Source organism: Physcomitrium patens, chromosome 12 (genome assembly GCF_059467195.1).
Source record: "Physcomitrium patens ecotype Gransden chromosome 12, ASM5946719v1, whole genome shotgun sequence".
Taxonomy (NCBI): domain Eukaryota; kingdom Viridiplantae; phylum Streptophyta; class Bryopsida; order Funariales; family Funariaceae; genus Physcomitrium; species Physcomitrium patens.
The window spans coordinates 10385149-10410216 of record NC_143421.1 but is presented as its reverse complement, the minus strand read 5'-3'; the positions used below and the strand labels follow the sequence as shown (position 1 = coordinate 10410216).

The 25068-nt window shown below is 44.6% G+C and overlaps 2 protein-coding genes and 1 long non-coding RNA gene across 3 annotated transcripts; 2 read left to right on the top strand and 1 right to left on the bottom strand.

Annotated features, from left to right (window-relative positions):
- The first annotated feature begins 712 nt into the window (after positions 1–712).
- On the top strand, positions 713–1760 carry LOC149988030 (uncharacterized). The gene is made up of 2 exons (XR_016505796.1): positions 713–1047; positions 1295–1760. It is a non-coding gene; the product is annotated as an uncharacterized LOC149988030 (long non-coding RNA).
- Positions 1761–2160: 400 nt separating this feature from the next.
- LOC112289475 (transcription factor GTE9) lies at positions 2161–9542 on the bottom strand. Its single transcript, XM_090254872.1, has 10 exons — positions 9304–9542; positions 5165–9194; positions 4910–4955; positions 4655–4792; positions 4435–4523; positions 4048–4150; positions 3649–3821; positions 3280–3346; positions 3037–3167; positions 2161–2902 (listed from the first exon to the last, which is right to left on the bottom strand). The coding sequence occupies exons 2-10, from the start codon at positions 6740–6742 to the stop codon at positions 2564–2566; spliced, it is 2664 nt and encodes an 887-aa protein (XP_090110998.1). The 5' UTR covers positions 6743–9194; positions 9304–9542; the 3' UTR covers positions 2161–2563.
- A 10468-nt stretch (positions 9543–20010) lies between these two features.
- On the top strand, positions 20011–24598 carry LOC112289477 (transcription factor GTE9). The gene is made up of 9 exons (XM_090254871.1): positions 20011–21596; positions 21806–21851; positions 21969–22106; positions 22237–22325; positions 22610–22712; positions 22939–23111; positions 23414–23480; positions 23593–23723; positions 23857–24598. Exons 1-9 carry the CDS (start codon positions 20013–20015, stop codon positions 24193–24195), a joined length of 2670 nt encoding a protein of 889 aa, XP_090110997.1. The 5' UTR covers positions 20011–20012; the 3' UTR covers positions 24196–24598.
- Positions 24599–25068: the final 470 nt, after the last annotated feature.

Below are 25068 nucleotides of genomic sequence, written 5' to 3'. Positions count from 1 at the left end.
TATATATGAGAAAATTATGGCTATTCTTATCCTTGCAAATATTTGTCTTGTATTCTAGTCTTAATTTTATAATCATTTAATAATATCTAAATTCTTTTAAATCTAGTAAATAATATACTTCTATATATTAATTTATATAATTTATAAATTAATTGGTCAAAGAAATAAATTCTTTCAAAGAAGATATCAAATAAATAAGAAAATAAAAGTGGTACATTTTATATTTGTAGAAATCAGAACATTTTACAAAAAGTAATAAAATCACTATTAAATTATATACACAAATTCAAGGGCTTTTTTTTTTTTTTTTTTACATTTATCAATAAAATCTAATAAATGAGCTTTATGTCTTAATCCACATTGTAATGTTTAATAAAACTAGATATTCTAAGAAAATCATACTACATACATATAAAATACACAAAATTAAGATGAAATTGAGAATTTCACAATGCAAAACTCAAAACATGAAAGGTAAAAAAACACTCAATCAAAACCACTTCTTATTCAAGGTTGTAACATACTACCAATGTCTAGTGTCACCCTTACAAATCCACATCTCCCATGCATTCTTATTGAACAACTCTTGGTATCACAAGATTTAATACACTACACTGACAAGCTCACTTCTTTTGCTAGAAAGTGTCATGTGATGTCCAATGATGTCTGTATTGTCTGTATTGTTATTGCTGACAGCACCACTTGGAAAGCTCCCTCTACTTGTTCAAAACTGCTGCAAGTTTATTCATATTTTGTGAACGTTTTGTGAACCCTTGAGTTAGCAGGAAAGAAAGCTCTTGCATTCAACTGTGCATTATTCAGTGTTGTTCTAAAGTACAGGTGGTGCCACAGGTCCAACTGAATTAGTGCATTGCAAAACTTACCTTTGACAGCAAAGAATATAATTTAGAAAGTGCAGTGGAAAGATTCTTGATGCCACCGGGTGCAGTGAACAACGTTGCTGAGATCAGTTGATCACTTAAGATTCATCACTGTTAAATACTATCCCACACATCAGAATTTGTGACCAACATTGCTTGCCAAAAGGTTTGTATATACACCACATCAAACGTCCACCCTGCCGGGATGCAATTCTGCGGGGGTAACAATGTTCTGCAACATACAGCCATTGCGGAAATAACTAGACTGTGCTCCAGGTTTCCATTAGTTATATGCACACATGGTCATTGTGCCTTGAGGATTTCAGATGTATCACAGAAAATAGAAACCTGAAATGTTGACTGCCTTAGCAGTACCAAGTATCAGTTGACAATTCCTTGGACGCCCAATGCAGGGCAGATGCAGGGTTTCAAATCATGTTCCATACGATACTGTTCCAGGCGAGGACTTTAAATGATAATCCAGTATTTCGAAGACTCCAATAATTGTCTGACTACAGGAAAACTTTGAAGTCTCAAAGTTAAATCCATTTCAGAAATCCTATTCATTCTGGTCTCGGAATGAGCTCTCAGGAACACAGTCCACAACGGCACATGGCTGAAGAGGTACAACGGATTATACAGAAAGTACTTTATATTACCCTCAGAAATGTGACTTTACAACACAGCTGCACTCATGAGAAGCAGCTTCAATGATGCGGTAACGACCACAATCGATACACGCGATATCAGTCCGGTAAAACTGTAAATTGTGTCCTTTCGAATTAGCATCAAACCGCACACAACTCACAGAAAATCAATTTGTCCGAACAATTCCTTCAAAGAAAAAAAGAGAAAACACTCACAGCCGGTTCAACCATACCTGCAGCATTCACCACTCCGGTGGACTGTTCTATGAAAGAATTTAAATACTTCCCAACCAGACTGCACCACCAACTTTCTCTGATCACCACACTTCTCTACCACCGGCTAACAGATACACCACGCATAGTGCCTGCCCACATCCAACGCCCTTCCAACCCATTTCCAAACACCCTTCACATTCAACAAAGAAAAAGTCCCATCACCGACACATCGCGAACGAAACAGATACACACTACTCACCCTCCCGTTCCCCGACATCATCCTATCAGCACTCACTTGTCACCACACATCTCATTCCATGCGGACGCCATACATCTCACTTCACTTCCACACATACATCCCACAAACATCGTCTTCCATGTCCGCAACCCCACAACACATTCACCTCAACCACATATAACATTAGCTTTTCTGCTTCCAATCGAGTCGCTTCGAACTCCCTCCTTCCTTCCATTCTTTCTTTCTTCCTTTCATTCTTTCTTTTTATAAAATTTCTCCCATTTCCTTCCTTTCGAAGACCAAGGATCCCTACTTCCTACCCTCTCCACCAATGCTTCCTACCCTACCCTACCCTACCCTACCCTCGCCTCTCTTCACAGCCTACCATTGTACAATGGCCGCAACCCTCCGCACCTCCCTCCGGTGCCGAGCTCGTCCAGCCCCTTAATCTACCTCTCTCCCTGCTACGAGAGAACCCGCAGTGGAGGGGGAACCACCAAAATCATCCCCCTGCCCAACGCATACCCCTTCCAAAACCTCCTGTGCCCATACCAACACATTTTACAACCCCCCGCCGCGGCCTAGTCCACGTCGATCTCCCCGTCCTCCACATCCACCACTTCGTCCTCTTCCCCTCCCTCCTCCCTCGCTTCCCCGCACTCCACCTCCATCTCGTCCTCCCCGTCCACGTCCGCATCCTCATCTTCCTCCTCATCGTCGTTCCTCATGAACAGCCCAAGCTGCTCCAGTGGATTACTCCCACCCTGCAGCGCTATCGTCGACGACCCATCCGGCGACCCCTCCTCCCCGTTCCCCGCATCGTGCACCGACCCCAGCATCGCCTCCAGCGGACCCGACCGAAGTCTCTCCAGGTCCTTCAGAATCCCGCTGTTCTCGTCGATCTCCACCGTCCTCTCCATCTGCGAACCCCCAACCCACATCCCACCGCATCCGTCAACACATCTCCCACCTCACATGCACCCAACACACCCACATCACCACTCAATACACTCACACCCCTCAGCACCCCCCCCCCCCCGACTCGCATGCCCACCTGCTGCAGCTCGCGTCGGGCCTCCTCTCGTTCCACCTCCCGCTTCTGCTTCTCCAGCAAAGCCGCCTCTGCTTCTGCCTTCCGTTTCGTGATCTCGGCCGCCTTCGCTTCGGCATGTAACCTTGCTTTCTCTGCACCACACACGTTCCCACGTTCAGCTACCACCCACCACCACTCAACTCACTCACCACCTACCACATCAACTAACAGCTCAACGTTCAAACTCATGGCCCCACTGCTCACCTTCCCTCTGCCTTCTCTCCATCTCCTCCCGGTCTCTCTTCAACTTCTCCGGGTCTACTTTGTCGTTCTGTTTCACCGCGCGATCACCCACCCAAACACCCACACCCACACACAATCAACAACCCACACACCAACACCGTCGCAACCACCGCACACCATACCATCCAATCCACATCTTCCGCCTCGTCTCATACAACCACACGCAACGACATATCATCATCAGTTCCAAATCCAAAACGTCCCTCATCCGCACTCCATCCCCACGTCGCCCACCACCGTGCCTCCCCCGAAACTCGCAACTACCATCTCCTACCACCCACGGCCACAGGCGCCGTCTCCACACCATCCACAAATCCCAAGACTCTCTACCTTGCTGTCCGGTAACGCCTTCCCCTGCGACTTCACTATCAGGTCCGCAAAACGCCCCTTCAGCAGCGCAGCCCGCAACTGTTTCTCCGGTGAAACTTGTCTCGCCGGAGGACTCTTCTCCGGAACCACCGCCCTCTCAGACACCGTCTCCCCGTGTACCACTAACACATCCTCTGCATTCGCACCCACAACACATCAGATACACCGAAAACGATCCCACACATCCACAACTCACTCATCCCACGAAACCACCCCGCACACGTCTACACATCCATCACCACACTGACAATTCTACAATGCACCCTCCCACACATGCCATCACACAACACCACTCACGTCCCCACAACCCTACCCAAACCTAACCGGTGCGCAACCAATCCAACCCAGACACCCACTCACTTTTGGTCGCCTCCGCCTCTGCACAACGGCTGTCTTTCTGCTCGCTTGCGGGCTCTCTACCCACCGGGTCCTGCATCGCTTGCGGTGGAAAATCCGCAATCGACTGGCATGTTTCAGCCTCCACCTCCCAGAGTAAGTTCAATGTAGGACACACTCGCAAGCCCTCCTGACTTCAACTAAAGCCATCTAGAGAACCAATATCTTCACACACCAGGCACGCAGCCTGCTGCAACCACAACCAAAACGCTTCCCAACCAACCAACCCACAACCAACCCCAAGGAAAATATCATGAGCTCCGCCCACCACCCTACCAACGGCAACTGACCAAGCTCATCATCTTCCCCAGTCCAACTGCAGCCGTAACCTCTCTACAACCTCATTCACACCTTATCATGTGATGCTTTGGGTCCGGCACCGCCCGTTTGCCCATCCTCGGCATCAGATTCACTCCCCGATGAGCTTCCCGAATCCGAATCTGCACGCCCCCCCCCAACCACACCCAACCCTCAGATCCTCCACCTTTCTCTCCCCACCTCCCTCTATTCACGCCCCTTCCACTCTCAACACTATCATCCCCCCCCCCCACCCTCCGTCCCACATCCTTACCACTGTCCGAGCTTCCCGAGTCGCTGCTGTCACTCCCAGAGCTGCTCGACTCTCTCCCCTTGTCGATCACTACCGGCGCGAACTTCGCTGGCCCCACATCATCGTCGATATCTACATCCTTCTCACCGCCTTCCCCGCCTGTCCAAAACCACCCGCCCCATTGTCACTTCCTCCAACCTCACCATCAACACCCCCCACGCTCCCTACACCCCCGAACCGCACCGCAATCACTCCCACTTCAACCCCACTCCTTACCTGCTCGTCCTCCTCTCCGCACTTCGCCCCCGCCACCTCTCGCCGCCTGCATTCACCGCACACAAACCACACATCATTATCCCACTACCTCACTCAAACTCCTCCGCCTCCAACGTCCGCCGCTCCCAACACACCGCTTCCCACCTCCACATCCCCCACGCTCCACCTACCACTCTCACCCCACCCCACCCCACCCCGCCTCGCCTTGCCGCCACCCCAAATCCCAACTCCCACCTCCCACCTCCCCCCGCTCACCTGCGTCTCCCCGCGGTGTGCCTGCCCTTTCGACTTCGCCTTCTTCCCCCTGCTCTTCATGTAATTCGTCACGAACCGGTCCAGCTCCCACAGCGTGTCGTTGTCGAACGAGTCGATGTCCACCTCGATCTCGTCCTCGTTCTGCCCCAAATCCGGATTCCTCTTCTTTATGATCTGTACAATCCGCTCCAGCTTGTCCCCCGGCAGCCTCTCCAAGTTCACGCTCAGCTTCCTCTTCTCCTCGAACGTCATCGCCCTCTTCCCCACCTCGTCCGGCCGCGGCTTCGGCTGCGACGCCATCCGCGAACTCGTCTTCCCCCGCGTCAGCGACGAAAGGTCCCTCTCCCCCCTCCGCACCTCCCCCGTCTCCTCCACCGAATCCTCGTCGTTCAAAAGCATCTCCTCCTCCTTCTCCGCTCGCCTCTTCTCCTCCTCCATCTTCCTGCTCATGTTCTTCCACCACTCCTCGAATATGCTCTTCAGCAGCTCCGCCATCACGTACACGTCGTGCCCCACCGGGTTGTACGTCATCGCGTTCGCAAATGTCAGCCGGATGTCCTCCGCGAACTCCACCGGCGACGGATACCCCTTCCCGTGCAGCTTCTTCTTTATCGTCCCCAAATCCATCGGCTTCTTTATTATCGAGTGATAGTCGTGCAGCCCCAGCTTCTCCGCGTCCACCGGCTCGTTGAATACCCACCCGTGCTTGTGCGTCATCAGCTTCCGCAGCAGCGTCGTGCACTGCTTCAGCATGTCCGCCACCCTCTTCCCCCGTGCCGCCTCCACCTTCTGCCTCCGCGGGTCCTTCGTCTCCCACTTCCCCGACGCCGTCCGCTTCGCCTTCGCCTTCTCCGGAGCCGGCATCTTGTCCTTCCCCGACACGAACTCCGAGTTCACGTACAACTGATTCGCCTTCGGCGTCCGCTTCATCTTCTCGCTCGGCGTCCCCAAAGCCACCTCCGGTATCAATACGCTCGGCTGCCGCGCCAACCGGGCCTCCCTCTCCGACATCTCCTTCGGCATGTCCCGCGGCGTCTCGCCCGACGACGACGCCGGATCAGAGATCACCGACGCCACCTCCTTCCGCCCCTGCCCCTGTCCATGCCCCGGACCCTGCCCTAGCCCGTTCACGTCCGCTCGACCCAACTTCGCCTCGCTGCTTCGACACTGCTGCTGGTGCTGCTGCTGCTGCTGCTGCTGCTTCCCCTCCGAAGCCACCCCCTGCAACTGCGACTGCGACTGCGACAGCGGCTTCCCCTTCCCCCTCGAAAGCACCTCCAACCACGTGTCGATCCGCGACACTACCAACCGCACCTCCTCCAGCCCCCGCTTCAGCTTCTTCCTCAATTCGCTCCTCTGCTCGCGCGACAGCTTCGCCACGTCCACCGTCACCACGCCACTCGCCCCCTGCGCGTACTCCTGGTTCAAGCTCATCGACTTCCGCTTCAGCACCCGCACCTCCTGCGGCGCCTCCGTACTCGCCTTCGCCATCTTCGCTCCTCGCTTCATCATGTCGGCCAACCCTGCGGAGTAAACGTTGCTATGCCGCTCATGAGTGAGAAGGAGCGCCGACGCCATGCATGCAGACCAGCCGGGAGTCACCTCCTCCCCCGCAGCCCCCTCGCTCACACACTCATTGACCCCCTCGCTCTCAACCACCGACACTCACACGTTCACCCGCACCTGCTGCACCCTAACCTATCCACGCATCCCCTTCCTCGCCCACACACTCCGTGCGCCCGCCCGCTCGGCCACGCCGACGCCTCCTGTTTCGCACTTCGTCGAACGGGCTTCCACTCTGCCCACCACCACTCACCCTTATCCTCTGCCTCTCTTTCGCTCTCTCTCTCTCTCCCCCACAACCGCCGTCCCCCCAAGATCCCCAAGAAACCGAATTTCCTCGCTGCTCCGAATCGGAACCACCCCGTCCCAACCCTGTCGCCCCTTCCACGCGCTTCTGTAACAGATTTTGTGGCTCCACCCTGATCCCACCCCGCACCCTGTCCCTTTTCCCTAGCCGTTGCTTCCCCGCTTTAGGCACGACGGAGGGACAAGCCGCATCGGAGCTCGTACTTCCGGCCGTAGGTCGGAAGGAGGAAGCTGCTTCTCTTTCTTCCGGAAAACTAGCTGCAGACTTCCAGCGGGTCAGCAAAGCTACGTTCTTACCCAGGGACTCTTCCACCGAACCTGGACAGCCCCGCAGCACTGGGCTTCGACGGCAACGACAGCTCGATTTCTAGGGTTTTCCGCGAAACCGTGCAAGTATGGTCGGCGACAAACTTACGGAGCACCACCTGCTCGCATAACCGCGGCTTCCTGCTCCCCCGCCTCTGTCTCCCACCTCGATCAATCCCAGTATTTAGTTGGTCGGTGGATGGGCCGATCGATCAATCATGAATCTAACGAGGTCCGCCCTGTTCGATCCCGATAAACCGGAATTCCCCCTACAAGCGTACGGGACACCGTCGTCTTGGAGACAGACACCTGCGGCAAGCTTGACGCCTTGGGTACCGTTTTGTAGTTCATTTTTGCTTCGGGTCCGCGGGAATAGGTTTTTTAAGTTATTTAACCGGGGACGAATGGAACGAGTTTAGACTGAAGGAGTGAGATCATATTGCGTACGTGGGGCTTCGTGATTGGCTTTTTTTTTCTGCCCTATTGCTGAGTTGGAGTTTTCTGTGAATGAAAGTCAGATGAATTGAATTGAATGGCTTCGTCTTTAATTTCGAGTCGGTATTGTCGTTCGGAGTGTGAATTTGTTCCTGCCGAGCTTGCAAGAGCGAGCACATGTTCCTTCTCATGTTTGATTGTTTCTGTGCTCGAGTTCAGATAGATGTAGAGTTTCTGGTTTACGGAGCTGTTCTGAGAACTCTTTCCCGCCTTGTTGTATCTCTGTTCCTGGTTTGAATTAATTTTGTTTTTCGCTGTTTCGGGGTTTCAGCGGATGGAGATGAGTTGCGATAACTCTTAGATTTTATGCTGCACCTTCTTGTACAATTTTAGATGGAGTGAGGTCTGTCGGTGAAGAATTGAGGCTGATAGTTAGGGGGTGTGGATAAGCTTGCGAGTTGGTGTGGTGGATTTTATCGTCTGTTCTCCGTGTTTGGTTTTTCGCTGTTCTGTGTCGTGATTGTGATAGGGATTTGACATAGAATGTTTAGATTTATTTTACGTTGAAGGGGATGTCTTGTGCAAAGAGAAGTCGTACTTCTGGCTGTCGTCGACATTGAGAGCCTTCAGAGTAAGAACGTCGGGCGGAAGAATAGCTTCATATGGATCAAGCTTCTCATGTATTGTTGAAGCGTTGTCTAGGTTGAAGTGCTCCACTTTTTTGAAGCAGCAGCAAGTGCTCATGCATTCAGCATGTGACAGGGGAGTGGGATCTGAAGAAAAGAACGAGCATGTGATGATATACGGCACTTTGAAAGGTGCATTCACTGCAGAGCGAAAGAGGATGGAGAAATTTATATCTGCAACACTTTAGTCTAACCTTGTCATTGAAGACTTTAAAGTATAAGCTGACAAAAATTACTGTGGCGAAATCCCTCCCACAGCTTGGGAAATCCTATTGCCAACCTCTGATACATCCACTTACCGAAGATTAAAATTAAATTAAATGAATTCATTCACTTTATATTTAACCATGTGAGACCATCGTGTAACTGTCTTGGGATAAGCTTTGTCTCTCTGAGCGTTAAATGAGGTTCTTGGTTTCCATTAAACTTCTAAACGACGCCCTCAACAGCGGCAGTGGTTCAGCTGTGTATGGAACGGAAATTGAATACCATCATCTACACAGACACCATCTATCATTTCTGAATACAACAATGTGAACTGAAAATTCCTAACCAACAGATGTAAACAACAGCAGGGGCTTGATCTCCACTCTGGTTCACGTGTCCAGGTAAGACCAGAAATAGATCTCAGTATCCATATATGAATGGCTCGCTACAAGGTACAAATCTCCAGTCGCACAGCAAGCCCCATTCTCCATGGATTTTCCAACTGATCGTCCGTGCGTAATTGCTACCTAAAAAAAATCATAAAGCAAGTTCGGTAAAGGATAAGGATTGAAAAGTAGTTCGCAAATTAGAGCGTCATAAAAATCACTCAGAGTGCGACTTCTAAAGCTTCCTCACCTTTACAGAAACGTAATACACCAAGGTTTTACTAAACCCAGAGTTTTGCCAGGTTCTGGTGTCAGGAGGCCCCTCTCCTCTATACGCTGCCTCCTCCCTATTCCTTCGTCAACAAGCAAAGACTCCAAAAACCCTTCCGAAATGGAAACGTGGGAGCAATATCTCATACTCACAAGCAAAACGTGGTAGAATTTGTAATCCACAGCTCACTTGTAACAAACCCAGTTCTCAAACTGTCGCTGTGTGTAACGTACCTCAAAAACAAATGCTCGGTAACAAATTTGGATGACAAAACCTGTGTGTTCGAATCTAGAATGCTACGGAACACCCATCATGTGTGTCTGATTTCGACACACAGCAGAAAAATAATACCCATGACAAACATATACACTTGTACCCACCAATGGGTTTTGTGTGTGAATATATATATATATATATATATAGAAATTGCCTATTCTGTGCAATTTCAAATGAAGATGATTCTAGCGGGTTTGTAGACCTATTTTGGTACAACCCAAATATCTGAATAACTTTAGCATCCTGCTGCATCCAACCAAGCGCGTTTTTGTTCAATCACCATCAAGGAAAAGGGCCTCTTTTAGGGTTTTTCTTCCTCTTTTTTCCTTTTTTAATTTCTAGCTGTCTTGACTCCACTTGGACGGGCAGGATCAGCCTTCAGTACTCTGAATGGCTAATTCGTAATCAAGCAAAGAGAGGCTCATGGATCAAACTTGGCATTGCAAAACATGACTATTTTCTTGCTTTTCTCAGTAATAGAAAATTGAGTCTGTGTGCTGTAACCAATCGTTGAAACCCCTCACAAATTTACCCTTTCAGACCCACATGTGCACTTACAATAATTTATTGGTTTCATACAGAATCATCCATTCTCTATGTAATGAAAATTAATTAATTGATCTAGGTGTAATTTTCATTCTACACATGCTCTTGTTTGTTTCTACTTGAGAGTTGTTGTTTTGTTTTGTTTTTTTTATTTTTTAATCATATTTCTAACAATAATGTATCAATAAGTATAAAGAGAATCGGTTAGTGGAAGCGGAAAACATTGTATTTTATATTAGAAGTATGCATCAGATCCAAAAATCTATTGCATTGCAACTACAAATGGGTAGAATAAGAAACATGACATGAACTATTACAAAAACTATCAAAACATTGCATTTTCAAATAACTTTTGTGCATTGTGGGGGACTGCCTATTTAATAATTTTATAACTTATATATATATATATATATACACACACACACACATACTACACAAAAATGACAACATTCTTGTTTCACTCTACCAAATAAACAATAAGTGATTAAATCAACTAAAATGAAGTTTACTTATTTATTTTATGGATAATTCGAGGTTAGGAATTAGATACTATCACTTATTTTATTTTATTTTTAAAAAATGAGTACCTTTGAATTTAAAATTTAAAATATTTTTTGATTTTTTTTCCACAATTTTAGAAAAAAGTAATTCTTGATCTTTGTAGTATTAGTATAAGTAATTCGTATAAATACTTAGGATAAACTTACATCGTACTTTGGCCATGGTTTGATATACTTTGTAGCTATCACATTTCCAACATGTTACCTGCAATAATAAATTATCAAAAGTCATTCATATATATATATATATATATATTCAATCTATTTTCCAATCAATTTTTGAATATTGCTATATATGCATACACAAACATTGCATTATGACTATTACATCTTTTATAACCTTAACTGAATGTATATATATGTAGCATGGACCATAGTTATTTCTTTACATAAATTTAAGTATGAATTGATCAAAGGCCTTAGTTTTTAATGTATTTTTTTACTAATTCAACTTGTTTCATTTAACCATACAACAATAGAGATGAGTTTTTATGTCTATTGTTGAATTGGTCATTTATTTTAACTATAAACAAATATTATTTTTACTCACTCATATTAAAACATTTTTATGTTTTGAAGTTTCTATCAACCAATTTTAAGTATGGAATGCATAAGATATATGCTCCACTTTAGTTGCAATGCAAAGCAAAATTAGACTCATTTTTTAGATTTTAACTTTTCATAAAAAAAATATTTTGTCCAAAATTAAAGTAAATGATATTGACATGGTGAAAAATGTTTACAAGTGCTATTTAGTATACACCTTTGAAAAAGGATTGAAGTTGTATTCTACAAATTTTAAATCCAAATTAAATAGTTCATGATAATAGAATATTTTTTGTTAATTTAAAATTAGGAATCCAATTATTTCCAATTTTGACTATGTAGAAGGAATGAAGTATATTATGTTTTTTCTTATATTGTTTACTACAATGCATTGCTTTATTTTTAGTTTTGTTCAAAGGAATTAAAAAAAAAAAAAAAAAAAAAAATCCACCATTGGAAATTTTATGTTACAAATTCATTTGTAATCATGTTAAGCACAATAACTTGACTTATAGTTTGTATACTTTCTTTTAAAATTTGTGTTAATGCAAAAAAAAAAAAAAAAAAAAAAAAAAAAACGATGAAAATGTATCATTATAAATCGGTTTGACATGTTAACTCACAGAGATACATAAAGATTGACGTGTAGATATTTGAAACTTTTGCTTTATTACTGTTGTTGTTATCATCATCGTCAATTAAAAAAATTACTATGCTTTCATGAGAGACAGTTCTGTAAGACGAACAAAATATGCACTCAAAACATATCATGTTTCACAACACTGAGACTGCGCTTACATCTATTTTACCTAAGATCCTGGACTTTGTTTAATTTTACGCTCTCGAAATCTCAGACTGCGGTTACAGTATGAATTGAACTTACCCCAGAGTAGAACTAGACGCAGTAACTGCACAAACCATCTACAACGAATTAAGCATCTGAGGAATGGCGATGCACGAAATTGGAGTCCAGCAAGGAAGAAAAGAAAAGTGAAAGTAAAAAATCCGCCAAGAAACGCCTACAATTGATGTCACCCCCACAATCTTCGATTTAGATAACACACCACAAAAACCTCAATCGAGTCCAAACTCCTCCACGAAATCATCTCGCAAGTGCCACGAACGCCGATTAATCACACTCTCATTTCCAGTGCTCAAAATCCCTGCAACTACCGAAAGTGACGCACACATCCTCTGCTCGCGACATAAAAACTGAATTCAATCTCCGCATACTGAAGCCAAACGTGAAGCACGACGAATTCCCCCCTTCCACATCTGATTTCGACGCTCTCTAATCGTAAACCGAATCAGCCGCATACAACTCAACAAAGAAAGGTTACTTCGTCCTTCTTTTTTTTCTTATTCCCCGAAATCCACCAAACTCCTCGAATTCCTAACACACACACACAAGCTCCACGCCAATAATGCTGCGATTACACGGAGGTCTCAAATACCATAGAGATGAGTCTCCAACAGCGGCCTCCGTCTGGAGTAATAACTCGGCGCTGCAGCTCCATCGCCCGCTCAAAAGCACCGATTCCCCGCCCAAAACCACCGAATTCAAATTTCCAAGCACGGCAACGACGGTACGTTTCCCGCTCTGTGATTTGCGGTCCGACTCCCGCGCTTCGAAGCCTGTTCCCGCCACTTTTGGTTTGTAATTTCCCGGGAAACGGTCCACGTCGTACGCGGGGAGAAATTATAGCGGGAAGGGGAGGGAGTTAATGGAAGCATGGGAATTGAATTAGTTTAATTATAAGTGACGGGGTATTGAGTTTGGGGGGGATTGTGATTTGGATCCTCTTTCTTTCTATATTGGTGAGACCCATATTGAGTGCTTTTATTCATTCAAGGTTGATATTGTTGTTGTTGCGATTTTCCTTTCCACTATTGTATTGTTTGTGTTGGTTTTTCTACATTGAAATTGCTCATGCAAAGTAATCTTTTGTTCACAATTGTGTCTTTTTTCTTTCTTTTTTCCTTAAATAGTGTATTGTCCATTCATGCATATTCAACTATTTGGGTTCATATTGACATGGTTTTGTTTTATTTTATTTTATTTTTGTCAATTTTAAAACTAGATGTTGTCAAGTTCACCCATATTTGTGTGTGCAGATAATTGTAGCTGTCTTGGTATTTACAAAGATTGATTTATTAGTTTTAATTTCAAAATGTATTAAATATCACCTGAATGATCATAATAATTATTATAAGAATATAAAACCCTTGAATTTTGTCTAAATTGTGAATACACATATCAATTTCTAACTTATAAGAATACATTCTAATTGCTCAAACTAAGACTATCACATCTTCATAATCATCATAAATATTTACATGGCTTTTCGAACATAATGCAATGACTTTTGAAATGATTTTTTTAGATTTTAATTGTATTATTCTGGTGAACTAAACACACTCAATTGCCATTAGAACTTGATGCATTATTTGGGGGTTTTGACTGAGCCATTTAGAAACGATTTTGATTTTGATTTTGATTTTTTTAATATTGATGCAAATTAAAACTTACTTGGAAAACTAAAATAAATAAATAAATAAATAATCACAAAAAAAAAATTCCTCATTTTCTTTCCTAATTTTATTTCCAAACTTCAAATTAAAAATCAAAATGAACAATTCATTTCAATATAAGTATATACATAACTTACAAAACTTAATACAAATAATGAACTAAACAATAAACATTTTAGTATAATTTAATATTTATTTATCAAAAAATAATTCTATTGACTTTATTGCATTTTTTGGTTCAAAATCAGGAATGATGGCACGAAGATTTATACCTGAGGCTGGAATTATGATAAAGAAACCCCAATTTTTCTAATATAATATTTTATTTTCTGATATTTTTTGTGACAAAAAAAAACTATATTCATTCAATTTAAGAATTGTAAGGTATGAAAAAAATAGTGTGAAATATTTGTGTTTTATTTGTTTTCCTATTGTATAATAACTAAATATAATTTTTTAGGATTAATATTTTCACATCTTAAGTATTTTTTGAGTTTTCCTTAGTGATTTTTTCACATACATTATGTCATTACATTCAAAAATAAAAATAAAATATGAGTATGTAGAATCGTTTACTTTTAAACAACATAAACCGTTGGGCTTTATATTGATTAAACAAAAAATTACATTCTTGGACAACTTATAATATGTTTGTTAAATAAGATTAAAAATTGGATATGCACATATTTAGCTTTAACTTTTACCTATTTAAAACTTTGCATTGAAAGCTTTGAAATATATTTGCTAGGAACAATTTTTTGTATGGATGTTTTTAATTTCTGTTTGCTATGCAACTGGCTACTTTATTGCTTTAAAAGATACTTTAAATTTTTCTTTTATACAATCTTTTAAATAACATAAATAATCTGAAAACCAAAATGAAAGTAATGTAGGTAAATATATATATATATATATATATATATATATAATTGACTAGTAGCACTGATTTTAATACACATTAAATTCAAAGTCATTTGAAGATAACTTTTGTTTCTACAAACAAATTTTGCATTCGGTTTGAGACAAATGTTAAATTTTCTTTTATTTCTATTTTATATTTAAAATCGAATTTATTTGATGATTCTATAATTATCTCAAAATATGCATTTAATTTAAATTTAAACACCTATATTTGTTTTCAGTCTGAAGTCGTGTGCAATGAATTATCATTTATTATCTTCATTCCATAATGTATTTAAATGCTTGGAGTTTATCATCCTATTTACTCTAATAAATATTTAAAATACTCATAAGATTATTCCAGTTGTCATCGTGATTTTGTGTACTTTGTTCTAAAAGATATTGTGAATAAACAGTTTTGTTAAATATTTAAAGCATAAAAAATACATGACATAAGATACTATTGGACATTTCAATCACTTTTAAAATATAATAAAATTAATTGAAAAGTGAATCCTAAACATTTAATTTAGCTTTTATAGTCTTTTTTATAGTCTTTTTTATAGTCTTTATATTGTAATTTTTGCTATTATTCTGTACATTACTTGTTTGTAGTTTTAATCTCAAACATCAAATTCTTTTGTATGGAATTTTTATTAAGTGCTAATTTGATAATAAAAAAATGCCAAATCAGTGACAATATATATATATATATATACCTATATGTAAACACATACATTCACATGCATTCATTTGAAAAATAAATAAATAAATAAATGCTGTAAAAAAATAAGTACAAGGTAAGAATTGGAATAGGTAATTGATTCTAATCCTTGTATATTTGTATTTCATATTAAATCAAGAAAAAAAAAATCACGTTTATCACATATTTTTGTTTTTTTAATTATTTGTAAAATCTATTTTATTGAAAATAAAATATACATGCATAGAATATTCGATAATTTTAGAATTAATATTTTATAAAGTTTAGAATAAAATTTTATATTATATTTCATTAATAATGTCTTCTAAAATATGTTAGTATTACTAGACAAAATACAATCAATGAATTTTAATATTTCAAATATTATTTACTTCTAAAATATATTTTCTAATCTTAAAATATATAAGAATTAAAATTGGCATTTCCTATTGTGTTTTTAATATGTTCTTACAAAAGATTAAGATATGTTGTTAATGGGATATATTTGTACAGTTTATATAGAAACTTTTCAATAAACACAAGATTTACTAACAAGTCTTGGTGTTTTGCATTCAATGACAATCAAAGGCAAATTCAAGTCAAATCCTATTCTAAATAGGTAATGTTTTAAACAAATTTTATATTACCACCTAACACTTGACTTTTCTAGAATAATAATGTACTTATAACTTTTTAAACTTGAAATTGGTAGTGGTTACAAAACTTGAAATTAAAGAAGACCAAAACCATTGTGAGGCTTAAAAATATTTTGATGTACATGTAACTAGAAGAAAACAATCATATGTACATATACATATAACGGCATTCAATTCAAAAGATTCTATATGACCTTAACTTGTTTCTAGAATCAACTATTTTTTTAATACTTCTTGAATTAGTTTAAATGTGTTTTTGGAAACCTTGTATCATTTTCTTATTTCTCTTATAAGCAAAAAATAAAATGTGTAATAATTAATCTGCTTTGTAAGATACTTTGAGAAAAAAATATAGAACGATATTGATTTATAAGAATGTAATATATATTTATGATTATACTGTTTTGATTTCTTATTGTAATCCAGTCGTATAAATTAAAGCAATACCCAATTAATAACATCAAAGAATCATTATTAAATACCAGATATTTGGATACATTTCAGAACCAATTAAATGGCTCCTCCTTGTTTAAAATCTCAGCCAATGTAGAATATTTAGTTTTAGTTTTAGTTTTTTTTTTTTTTTTTTTTTTTTTTTTAGTTTCCAACACATTAAAGTGGTTTATTTAGTAAGCCACTAATTCCACATACACAAAAAAAATATTAAAAATTTTATAAAAAAAATAAAAAATAAAACCAACATTACATCCAAATGATTATTGCAAGGGAATTAAGAACGCTGAGAGGTTCAAATAATTATATATATATATATATACACACACACTTCATGAAAAAATTAAGTTGTAATACTAATCAGTGATACAGTCTTATCTATCTCTGCACATAAGTACGAATACAACTTACAAAGCTACACCCGTTTGGTCTTATCTTTTTGCTACTTGCTATTCACTCAACATCTAGAAACATTTTAGAAATGCTTTCCACTAAGAAACTTCTTACATAAGCCAAATATTACAAGGTTTTAGTAAATCACCTTATTATAACATCAGTAAATTCTTAGTATCTGTAACTGTTCTCTATATATAAATATATAGAACTTTTTTATAGTATATCATATATATATATATATATATATATGACAACATCTCTCTTTGTTTGCAGGACGTTCTTCTAAAAACACTTGTCTACAAAAATGTAACAAATAAGAGCCACAATAACCTTTATTGACATAAAAAAATATATTCCTGTAAATATTTTTTATGTACCTATTTTTTATAATTCATTGATCAACTAATTTATTTTTTCATTAATATATAAGATGTCAAATGTTTAAAAATACGAAATATCTTAAGTATTTCAAATTCATATGATCTAAAGAATATAGATTTTGATATTTTTATGAAACTGATATGTAAAATTTATTTATTTATTGTAAAACCTAATTGTACAATAAACATGTTCATGTGTGTGTATATATATATATATATGAGATTCATGTAGATGCATTTTTGCCGTTTTAATGTTTTATTCCCGTTTTACAACTATAAGTCTTTTTACATGGACTTTTCTCTTTTCAATAATTAATAAACGATTGTTTTTTTTTTTTTTTTTTTTTTTTTTCGTATGTAAGTGTTTTACTTAATTATTCAGTTTTTGTATTAGAACAACAATGTATATTTTGTTAGTTGTGCTTGTGATTGGATTCTGATTAATTGTGGTTTAATATATTATCATGCATCAATAGCTTGCATCAAATGTATTATTCCCAAAGCAAAGGCCCTCACTGCTATTACATATGTATGTGATTCTTAGAAATATTATCAAAAGAATAAAAGAAGAAGAAAAACCATTTGGAATTTCAAGTTTATGTGTGTATTTACATATATATATATATACATAATGTTTTGTATACTTGTTAAAAGTGTCCATGAAATGCATTAATAGATATAACTGAATTGCATAAACATGAAATCGTGGATCTCGTTTGAATGCACATGTTAAAATTATCTTTTTTATCAAACAGAAAGGTGAACAACATACAAGAGCATTGTAATAGACGTGAACAAAAGCATTATAAACCTTCGAGTTGTAATATTTACTATGCTCATTACATTCCACAGAAACATGATTATCGTAAAGTTTACGCCAGTATTTCCCTAACAAGAAGAAGAAGACAATAACCAACACAAATCTCTGCACTGAAATCAAACTTTAAACCATAGTTAAGTAAAAGGGGAAAAAACTCACCCACGCCAAAGGTACAGTGACAAATACGGTCTGCACATAGAATAAATGCTCACCAGGAGCCAAAAATCGTGAAATTATACATGCTCAACAGAAAGGAATTTAACCGCAGAAGCAAGTGCAATGGCAGCAACCGATCCAGAGCAACGGTGACGACAATTAAGAACGCCCGCTACAGAGACAAACACTTCCATTGCGAATTTGGTTTAACGACGACCGTGCGCACAATCTTGCGGTGCTAGCGGGAAGAACTGCAACAGCAGCCACTTGGAAAAGGCGCAAACGAACAAGCCAAACCATGCGAAAAGTACACACAACGAAATATCGCTTTTGGAGGAGGGAGTCCAAAGGTATCCATCGACATGAACAGTGAACTTGCAAACACTTGCAAACCTACCTACAATAGAAAGATATATAGACGATGGGATAGGATGGGGATACGCCTTCCACCACAGAACACAAAGTTCATCCACCGAGCATTCAATGCACAGTGGAAGAGAAACGCATGCGAACGGATGACATTCATCCTCCGCTATTCTCCGTCCATATTGGCAACTATCACATCCGCCGAGAAGAACGACATAATAGAGGAGCGAACAGACGTCCGCGACGGTGCGCGACCGGCGAGACCCAAGACCGCGGGTGCCGTGAATGACGGTGACACAGCTGAAGGAAGGTTCTAGAGCCAACAAGATGAGACCACCTAAGCAAGACAAGACCCCGCGGAAGTGCAAAGGGATTCTTAATCCCCAACAGGGGAGCCTCGGTCTCAGCCACTGCTCCTGGTAATCCCGTGCCCAAGGCCGGCACTGGCAGTACATAATGGGACGCAAAGGGTAGATTAGGAGTGCAGGGTGCAGGACCGTTGTCTTGAAGGGAGGAGGGACGTGTTGGCTTCTCCTGTTGGTTCTTCGTAAGATCGATGACTTTTAGGGACTGAGTAGAGACATCGTAAGTTACATCGAAGAAGATCGATCCATCAATCAATCGTCCGAATGTTGGAATTCATCGCGGTGGGAGGCGACAGGGTCGGGCGGGGGCCAGAACCCGCGGTTATGCGAGCGAGCGGCTGGAGCTGCCTGAGTTCTTCGCCGACGAACCCTTGAGGATTTGGCGGAAAACCCTAGACATCAACCCCTGTTGCGGTCGTAGCTATGCGATACGGGGTTGTCCAGGATCGGTAGCCAAGTCTCAGGGTAGGCACGTAGTTTTGTTGTACCGTGGGAAATCGACCGTGAGTTTTTGGGAAATTGCAGGAGGTTGCCCTTCCTCTAAGGGAAAGCGGGGGTGAGAGCTCCGATGCGGCATCTCCCTCGGTCGTGCCGAAAGCGGGGAAGCAACGGCTAGGGGAAAGGGACAGGGTGGAGCCACAAGATCCGTTTCATAAGGGCGTGGAAGCGGCGACAGGGTTGGGACGGGGTGGTTCCGATTCGGAGCAGCGAGGAAATTCGGTTTCTTGGGGATCTTGTGGGGACGGCGGTTGTGGGGGAGAGAGAGAGAGAGCGAAAGAGAGGCAGAGGATAAGGGTGAGTGGTGGTGGGCAGAGTGGAAGCCCGTTCGACGAAGTGCGAAACAGGAGGCGTCGGCGTGGCCGAGCGGGCGGGCGCACGGAGTGTGTGGGCGAGGAAGGGGATGCGTGGATAGGTTAGGGTGCAGCAGGTGCGGGTGAGCGTGTGAGTGTCGGTGGTTGAGAGCGAGGGGGTCAATGAGTGTGTGAGCGAGGGGGCTGCGGGGGAGGAGGTGACTCCCGGCTGGTCTGCATGCATGGCGTCGGCGCTCCTTCTCACTCATGAGCGGCATAGCAACGTTTACTCCGCAGGGTTGGCCGACATGATGAAGCGAGGAGCGAAGATGGCGAAGGCGAGTACGGAGGCGCCGCAGGAGGTGCGGGTGCTGAAGCGGAAGTCGATGAGCTTGAACCAGGAGTACGCGCAGGGGGCGAGTGGCGTGGTGACGGTGGACGTGGCGAAGCTGTCGCGCGAGCAGAGGAGCGAATTGAGGAAGAAGCTGAAGCGGGGGCTGGAGGAGGTGCGGTTGGTAGTGTCGCGGATCGACACGTGGTTGGAGGTGCTTTCGAGGGGGAAGGGGAAGCCGCTGTCGCAGTCGCAGTCGCAGTTGCAGGGGGTGGCTTCGGAGGGGAAGCAGCAGCAGCAGCAGCAGCAGCAGCAGCACCAGCAGCAGTGTCGAAGCAGCGAGGCGAAGTTGGGTCGAGCGGACGTGAACGGGCTAGGGCAGGGTCCGGGGCATGGACAGGGGCAGGGGCGGAAGGAGGTGGCGTCGGTGATCTCTGATCCGGCGTCGTCGTCGGGCGAGACGCCGCGGGACATGCCGAAGGAGATGTCGGAGAGGGAGGCCCGGTTGGCGCGGCAGCCGAGCGTATTGATACCGGAGGTGGCTTTGGGGACGCCGAGCGAGAAGATGAAGCGGACGCCGAAGGCGAATCAGTTGTACGTGAACTCGGAGTTCGTGTCGGGGAAGGACAAGATGCCGGCTCCGGAGAAGGCGAAGGCGAAGCGGACGGCGTCGGGGAAGTGGGAGACGAAGGACCCGCGGAGGCAGAAGGTGGAGGCGGCACGGGGGAAGAGGGTGGCGGACATGCTGAAGCAGTGCACGACGCTGCTGCGGAAGCTGATGACGCACAAGCACGGGTGGGTATTCAACGAGCCGGTGGACGCGGAGAAGCTGGGGCTGCACGACTATCACTCGATAATAAAGAAGCCGATGGATTTGGGGACGATAAAGAAGAAGCTGCACGGGAAGGGGTATCCGTCGCCGGTGGAGTTCGCGGAGGACATCCGGCTGACATTTGCGAACGCGATGACGTACAACCCGGTGGGGCACGACGTGTACGTGATGGCGGAGCTGCTGAAGAGCATATTCGAGGAGTGGTGGAAGAACATGAGCAGGAAGATGGAGGAGGAGAAGAGGCGAGCGGAGAAGGAGGAGGAGATGCTTTTGAACGACGAGGATTCGGTGGAGGAGACGGGGGAGGTGCGGAGGGGGGAGAGGGACCTTTCGTCGCTGACGCGGGGGAAGACGAGTTCGCGGATGGCGTCGCAGCCGAAGCCGCGGCCGGACGAGGTGGGGAAGAGGGCGATGACGTTCGAGGAGAAGAGGAAGCTGAGCGTGAACTTGGAGAGGCTGCCGGGGGACAAGCTGGAGCGGATTGTACAGATCATAAAGAAGAGGAATCCGGATTTGGGGCAGAACGAGGACGAGATCGAGGTGGACATCGACTCGTTCGACAACGACACGCTGTGGGAGCTGGACCGGTTCGTGACGAATTACATGAAGAGCAGGGGGAAGAAGGCGAAGTCGAAAGGGCAGGCACACCGCGGGGAGACGCAGGTGAGCGGGGGGAGGTGGGAGGTGGGAGTTGGGATTTGGGGTGGCGGCAAGGCGAGGCGGGGTGGGGTGGGGTGGGGTGAGAGTGGTAGGTGGAGCGTGGGGGATGTGGAGGTGGGAAGCGGTGTGTTGGGAGCGGCGGACGTTGGAGGCGGAGGAGTTTGAGTGAGGTAGTGGGATAATGATGTGTGGTTTGTGTGCGGTGAATGCAGGCGGCGAGAGGTGGCGGGGGCGAAGTGCGGAGAGGAGGACGAGCAGGTAAGGAGTGGGGTTGAAGTGGGAGTGATTGCGGTGCGGTTCGGGGGTGTAGGGAGCGTGGGGGGTGTTGATGGTGAGGTTGGAGGAAGTGACAATGGGGCGGGTGGTTTTGGACAGGCGGGGAAGGCGGTGAGAAGGATGTAGATATCGACGATGATGTGGGGCCAGCGAAGTTCGCGCCGGTAGTGATCGACAAGGGGAGAGAGTCGAGCAGCTCTGGGAGTGACAGCAGCGACTCGGGAAGCTCGGACAGTGGTAAGGATGTGGGACGGAGGGTGGGGGGGGGGATGATAGTGTTGAGAGTGGAAGGGGCGTGAATAGAGGGAGGTGGGGAGAGAAAGGTGGAGGATCTGAGGGTTGGGTGTGGTTGGGGGGGGGCGTGCAGATTCGGATTCGGGAAGCTCATCGGGGAGTGAATCTGATGCCGAGGATGGGCAAACGGGCGGTGCCGGACCCAAAGCATCACATGATAAGGTGTGAATGAGGTTGTAGAGAGGTTACGGCTGCAGTTGGACTGGGGAAGATGATGAGCTTGGTCAGTTGCCGTTGGTAGGGTGGTGGGCGGAGCTCATGATATTTTCCTTGGGGTTGGTTGTGGGTTGGTTGGTTGGGAAGCGTTTTGGTTGTGGTTGCAGCAGGCTGCGTGCCTGGTGTGTGAAGATATTGGTTCTCTAGATGGCTTTAGTTGAAGTCAGGAGGGCTTGCGAGTGTGTCCTACATTGAACTTACTCTGGGAGGTGGAGGCTGAAACATGCCAGTCGATTGCGGATTTTCCACCGCAAGCGATGCAGGACCCGGTGGGTAGAGAGCCCGCAAGCGAGCAGAAAGACAGCCGTTGTGCAGAGGCGGAGGCGACCAAAAGTGAGTGGGTGTCTGGGTTGGATTGGTTGCGCACCGGTTAGGTTTGGGTAGGGTTGTGGGGACGTGAGTGGTGTTGTGTGATGGCATGTGTGGGAGGGTGCATTGTAGAATTGTCAGTGTGGTGATGGATGTGTAGACGTGTGCGGGGTGGTTTCGTGGGATGAGTGAGTTGTGGATGTGTGGGATCGTTTTCGGTGTATCTGATGTGTTGTGGGTGCGAATGCAGAGGATGTGTTAGTGGTACACGGGGAGACGGTGTCTGAGAGGGCGGTGGTTCCGGAGAAGAGTCCTCCGGCGAGACAAGTTTCACCGGAGAAACAGTTGCGGGCTGCGCTGCTGAAGGGGCGTTTTGCGGACCTGATAGTGAAGTCGCAGGGGAAGGCGTTACCGGACAGCAAGGTAGAGAGTCTTGGGATTTGTGGATGGTGTGGAGACGGCGCCTGTGGCCGTGGGTGGTAGGAGATGGTAGTTGCGAGTTTCGGGGGAGGCACGGTGGTGGGCGACGTGGGGATGGAGTGCGGATGAGGGACGTTTTGGATTTGGAACTGATGATGATATGTCGTTGCGTGTGGTTGTATGAGACGAGGCGGAAGATGTGGATTGGATGGTATGGTGTGCGGTGGTTGCGACGGTGTTGGTGTGTGGGTTGTTGATTGTGTGTGGGTGTGGGTGTTTGGGTGGGTGATCGCGCGGTGAAACAGAACGACAAAGTAGACCCGGAGAAGTTGAAGAGAGACCGGGAGGAGATGGAGAGAAGGCAGAGGGAAGGTGAGCAGTGGGGCCATGAGTTTGAACGTTGAGCTGTTAGTTGATGTGGTAGGTGGTGAGTGAGTTGAGTGGTGGTGGGTGGTAGCTGAACGTGGGAACGTGTGTGGTGCAGAGAAAGCAAGGTTACATGCCGAAGCGAAGGCGGCCGAGATCACGAAACGGAAGGCAGAAGCAGAGGCGGCTTTGCTGGAGAAGCAGAAGCGGGAGGTGGAACGAGAGGAGGCCCGACGCGAGCTGCAGCAGGTGGGCATGCGAGTCGGGGGGGGGGGGTGCTGAGGGGTGTGAGTGTATTGAGTGGTGATGTGGGTGTGTTGGGTGCATGTGAGGTGGGAGATGTGTTGACGGATGCGGTGGGATGTGGGTTGGGGGTTCGCAGATGGAGAGGACGGTGGAGATCGACGAGAACAGCGGGATTCTGAAGGACCTGGAGAGACTTCGGTCGGGTCCGCTGGAGGCGATGCTGGGGTCGGTGCACGATGCGGGGAACGGGGAGGAGGGGTCGCCGGATGGGTCGTCGACGATAGCGCTGCAGGGTGGGAGTAATCCACTGGAGCAGCTTGGGCTGTTCATGAGGAACGACGATGAGGAGGAAGATGAGGATGCGGACGTGGACGGGGAGGACGAGATGGAGGTGGAGTGCGGGGAAGCGAGGGAGGAGGGAGGGGAAGAGGACGAAGTGGTGGATGTGGAGGACGGGGAGATCGACGTGGACTAGGCCGCGGCGGGGGGTTGTAAAATGTGTTGGTATGGGCACAGGAGGTTTTGGAAGGGGTATGCGTTGGGCAGGGGGATGATTTTGGTGGTTCCCCCTCCACTGCGGGTTCTCTCGTAGCAGGGAGAGAGGTAGATTAAGGGGCTGGACGAGCTCGGCACCGGAGGGAGGTGCGGAGGGTTGCGGCCATTGTACAATGGTAGGCTGTGAAGAGAGGCGAGGGTAGGGTAGGGTAGGGTAGGGTAGGAAGCATTGGTGGAGAGGGTAGGAAGTAGGGATCCTTGGTCTTCGAAAGGAAGGAAATGGGAGAAATTTTATAAAAAGAAAGAATGAAAGGAAGAAAGAAAGAATGGAAGGAAGGAGGGAGTTCGAAGCGACTCGATTGGAAGCAGAAAAGCTAATGTTATATGTGGTTGAGGTGAATGTGTTGTGGGGTTGCGGACATGGAAGACGATGTTTGTGGGATGTATGTGTGGAAGTGAAGTGAGATGTATGGCGTCCGCATGGAATGAGATGTGTGGTGACAAGTGAGTGCTGATAGGATGATGTCGGGGAACGGGAGGGTGAGTAGTGTGTATCTGTTTCGTTCGCGATGTGTCGGTGATGGGACTTTTTCTTTGTTGAATGTGAAGGGTGTTTGGAAATGGGTTGGAAGGGCGTTGGATGTGGGCAGGCACTATGCGTGGTGTATCTGTTAGCCGGTGGTAGAGAAGTGTGGTGATCAGAGAAAGTTGGTGGTGCAGTCTGGTTGGGAAGTATTTAAATTCTTTCATAGAACAGTCCACCGGAGTGGTGAATGCTGCAGGTATGGTTGAACCGGCTGTGAGTGTTTTCTCTTTTTTTCTTTGAAGGAATTGTTCGGACAAATTGATTTTC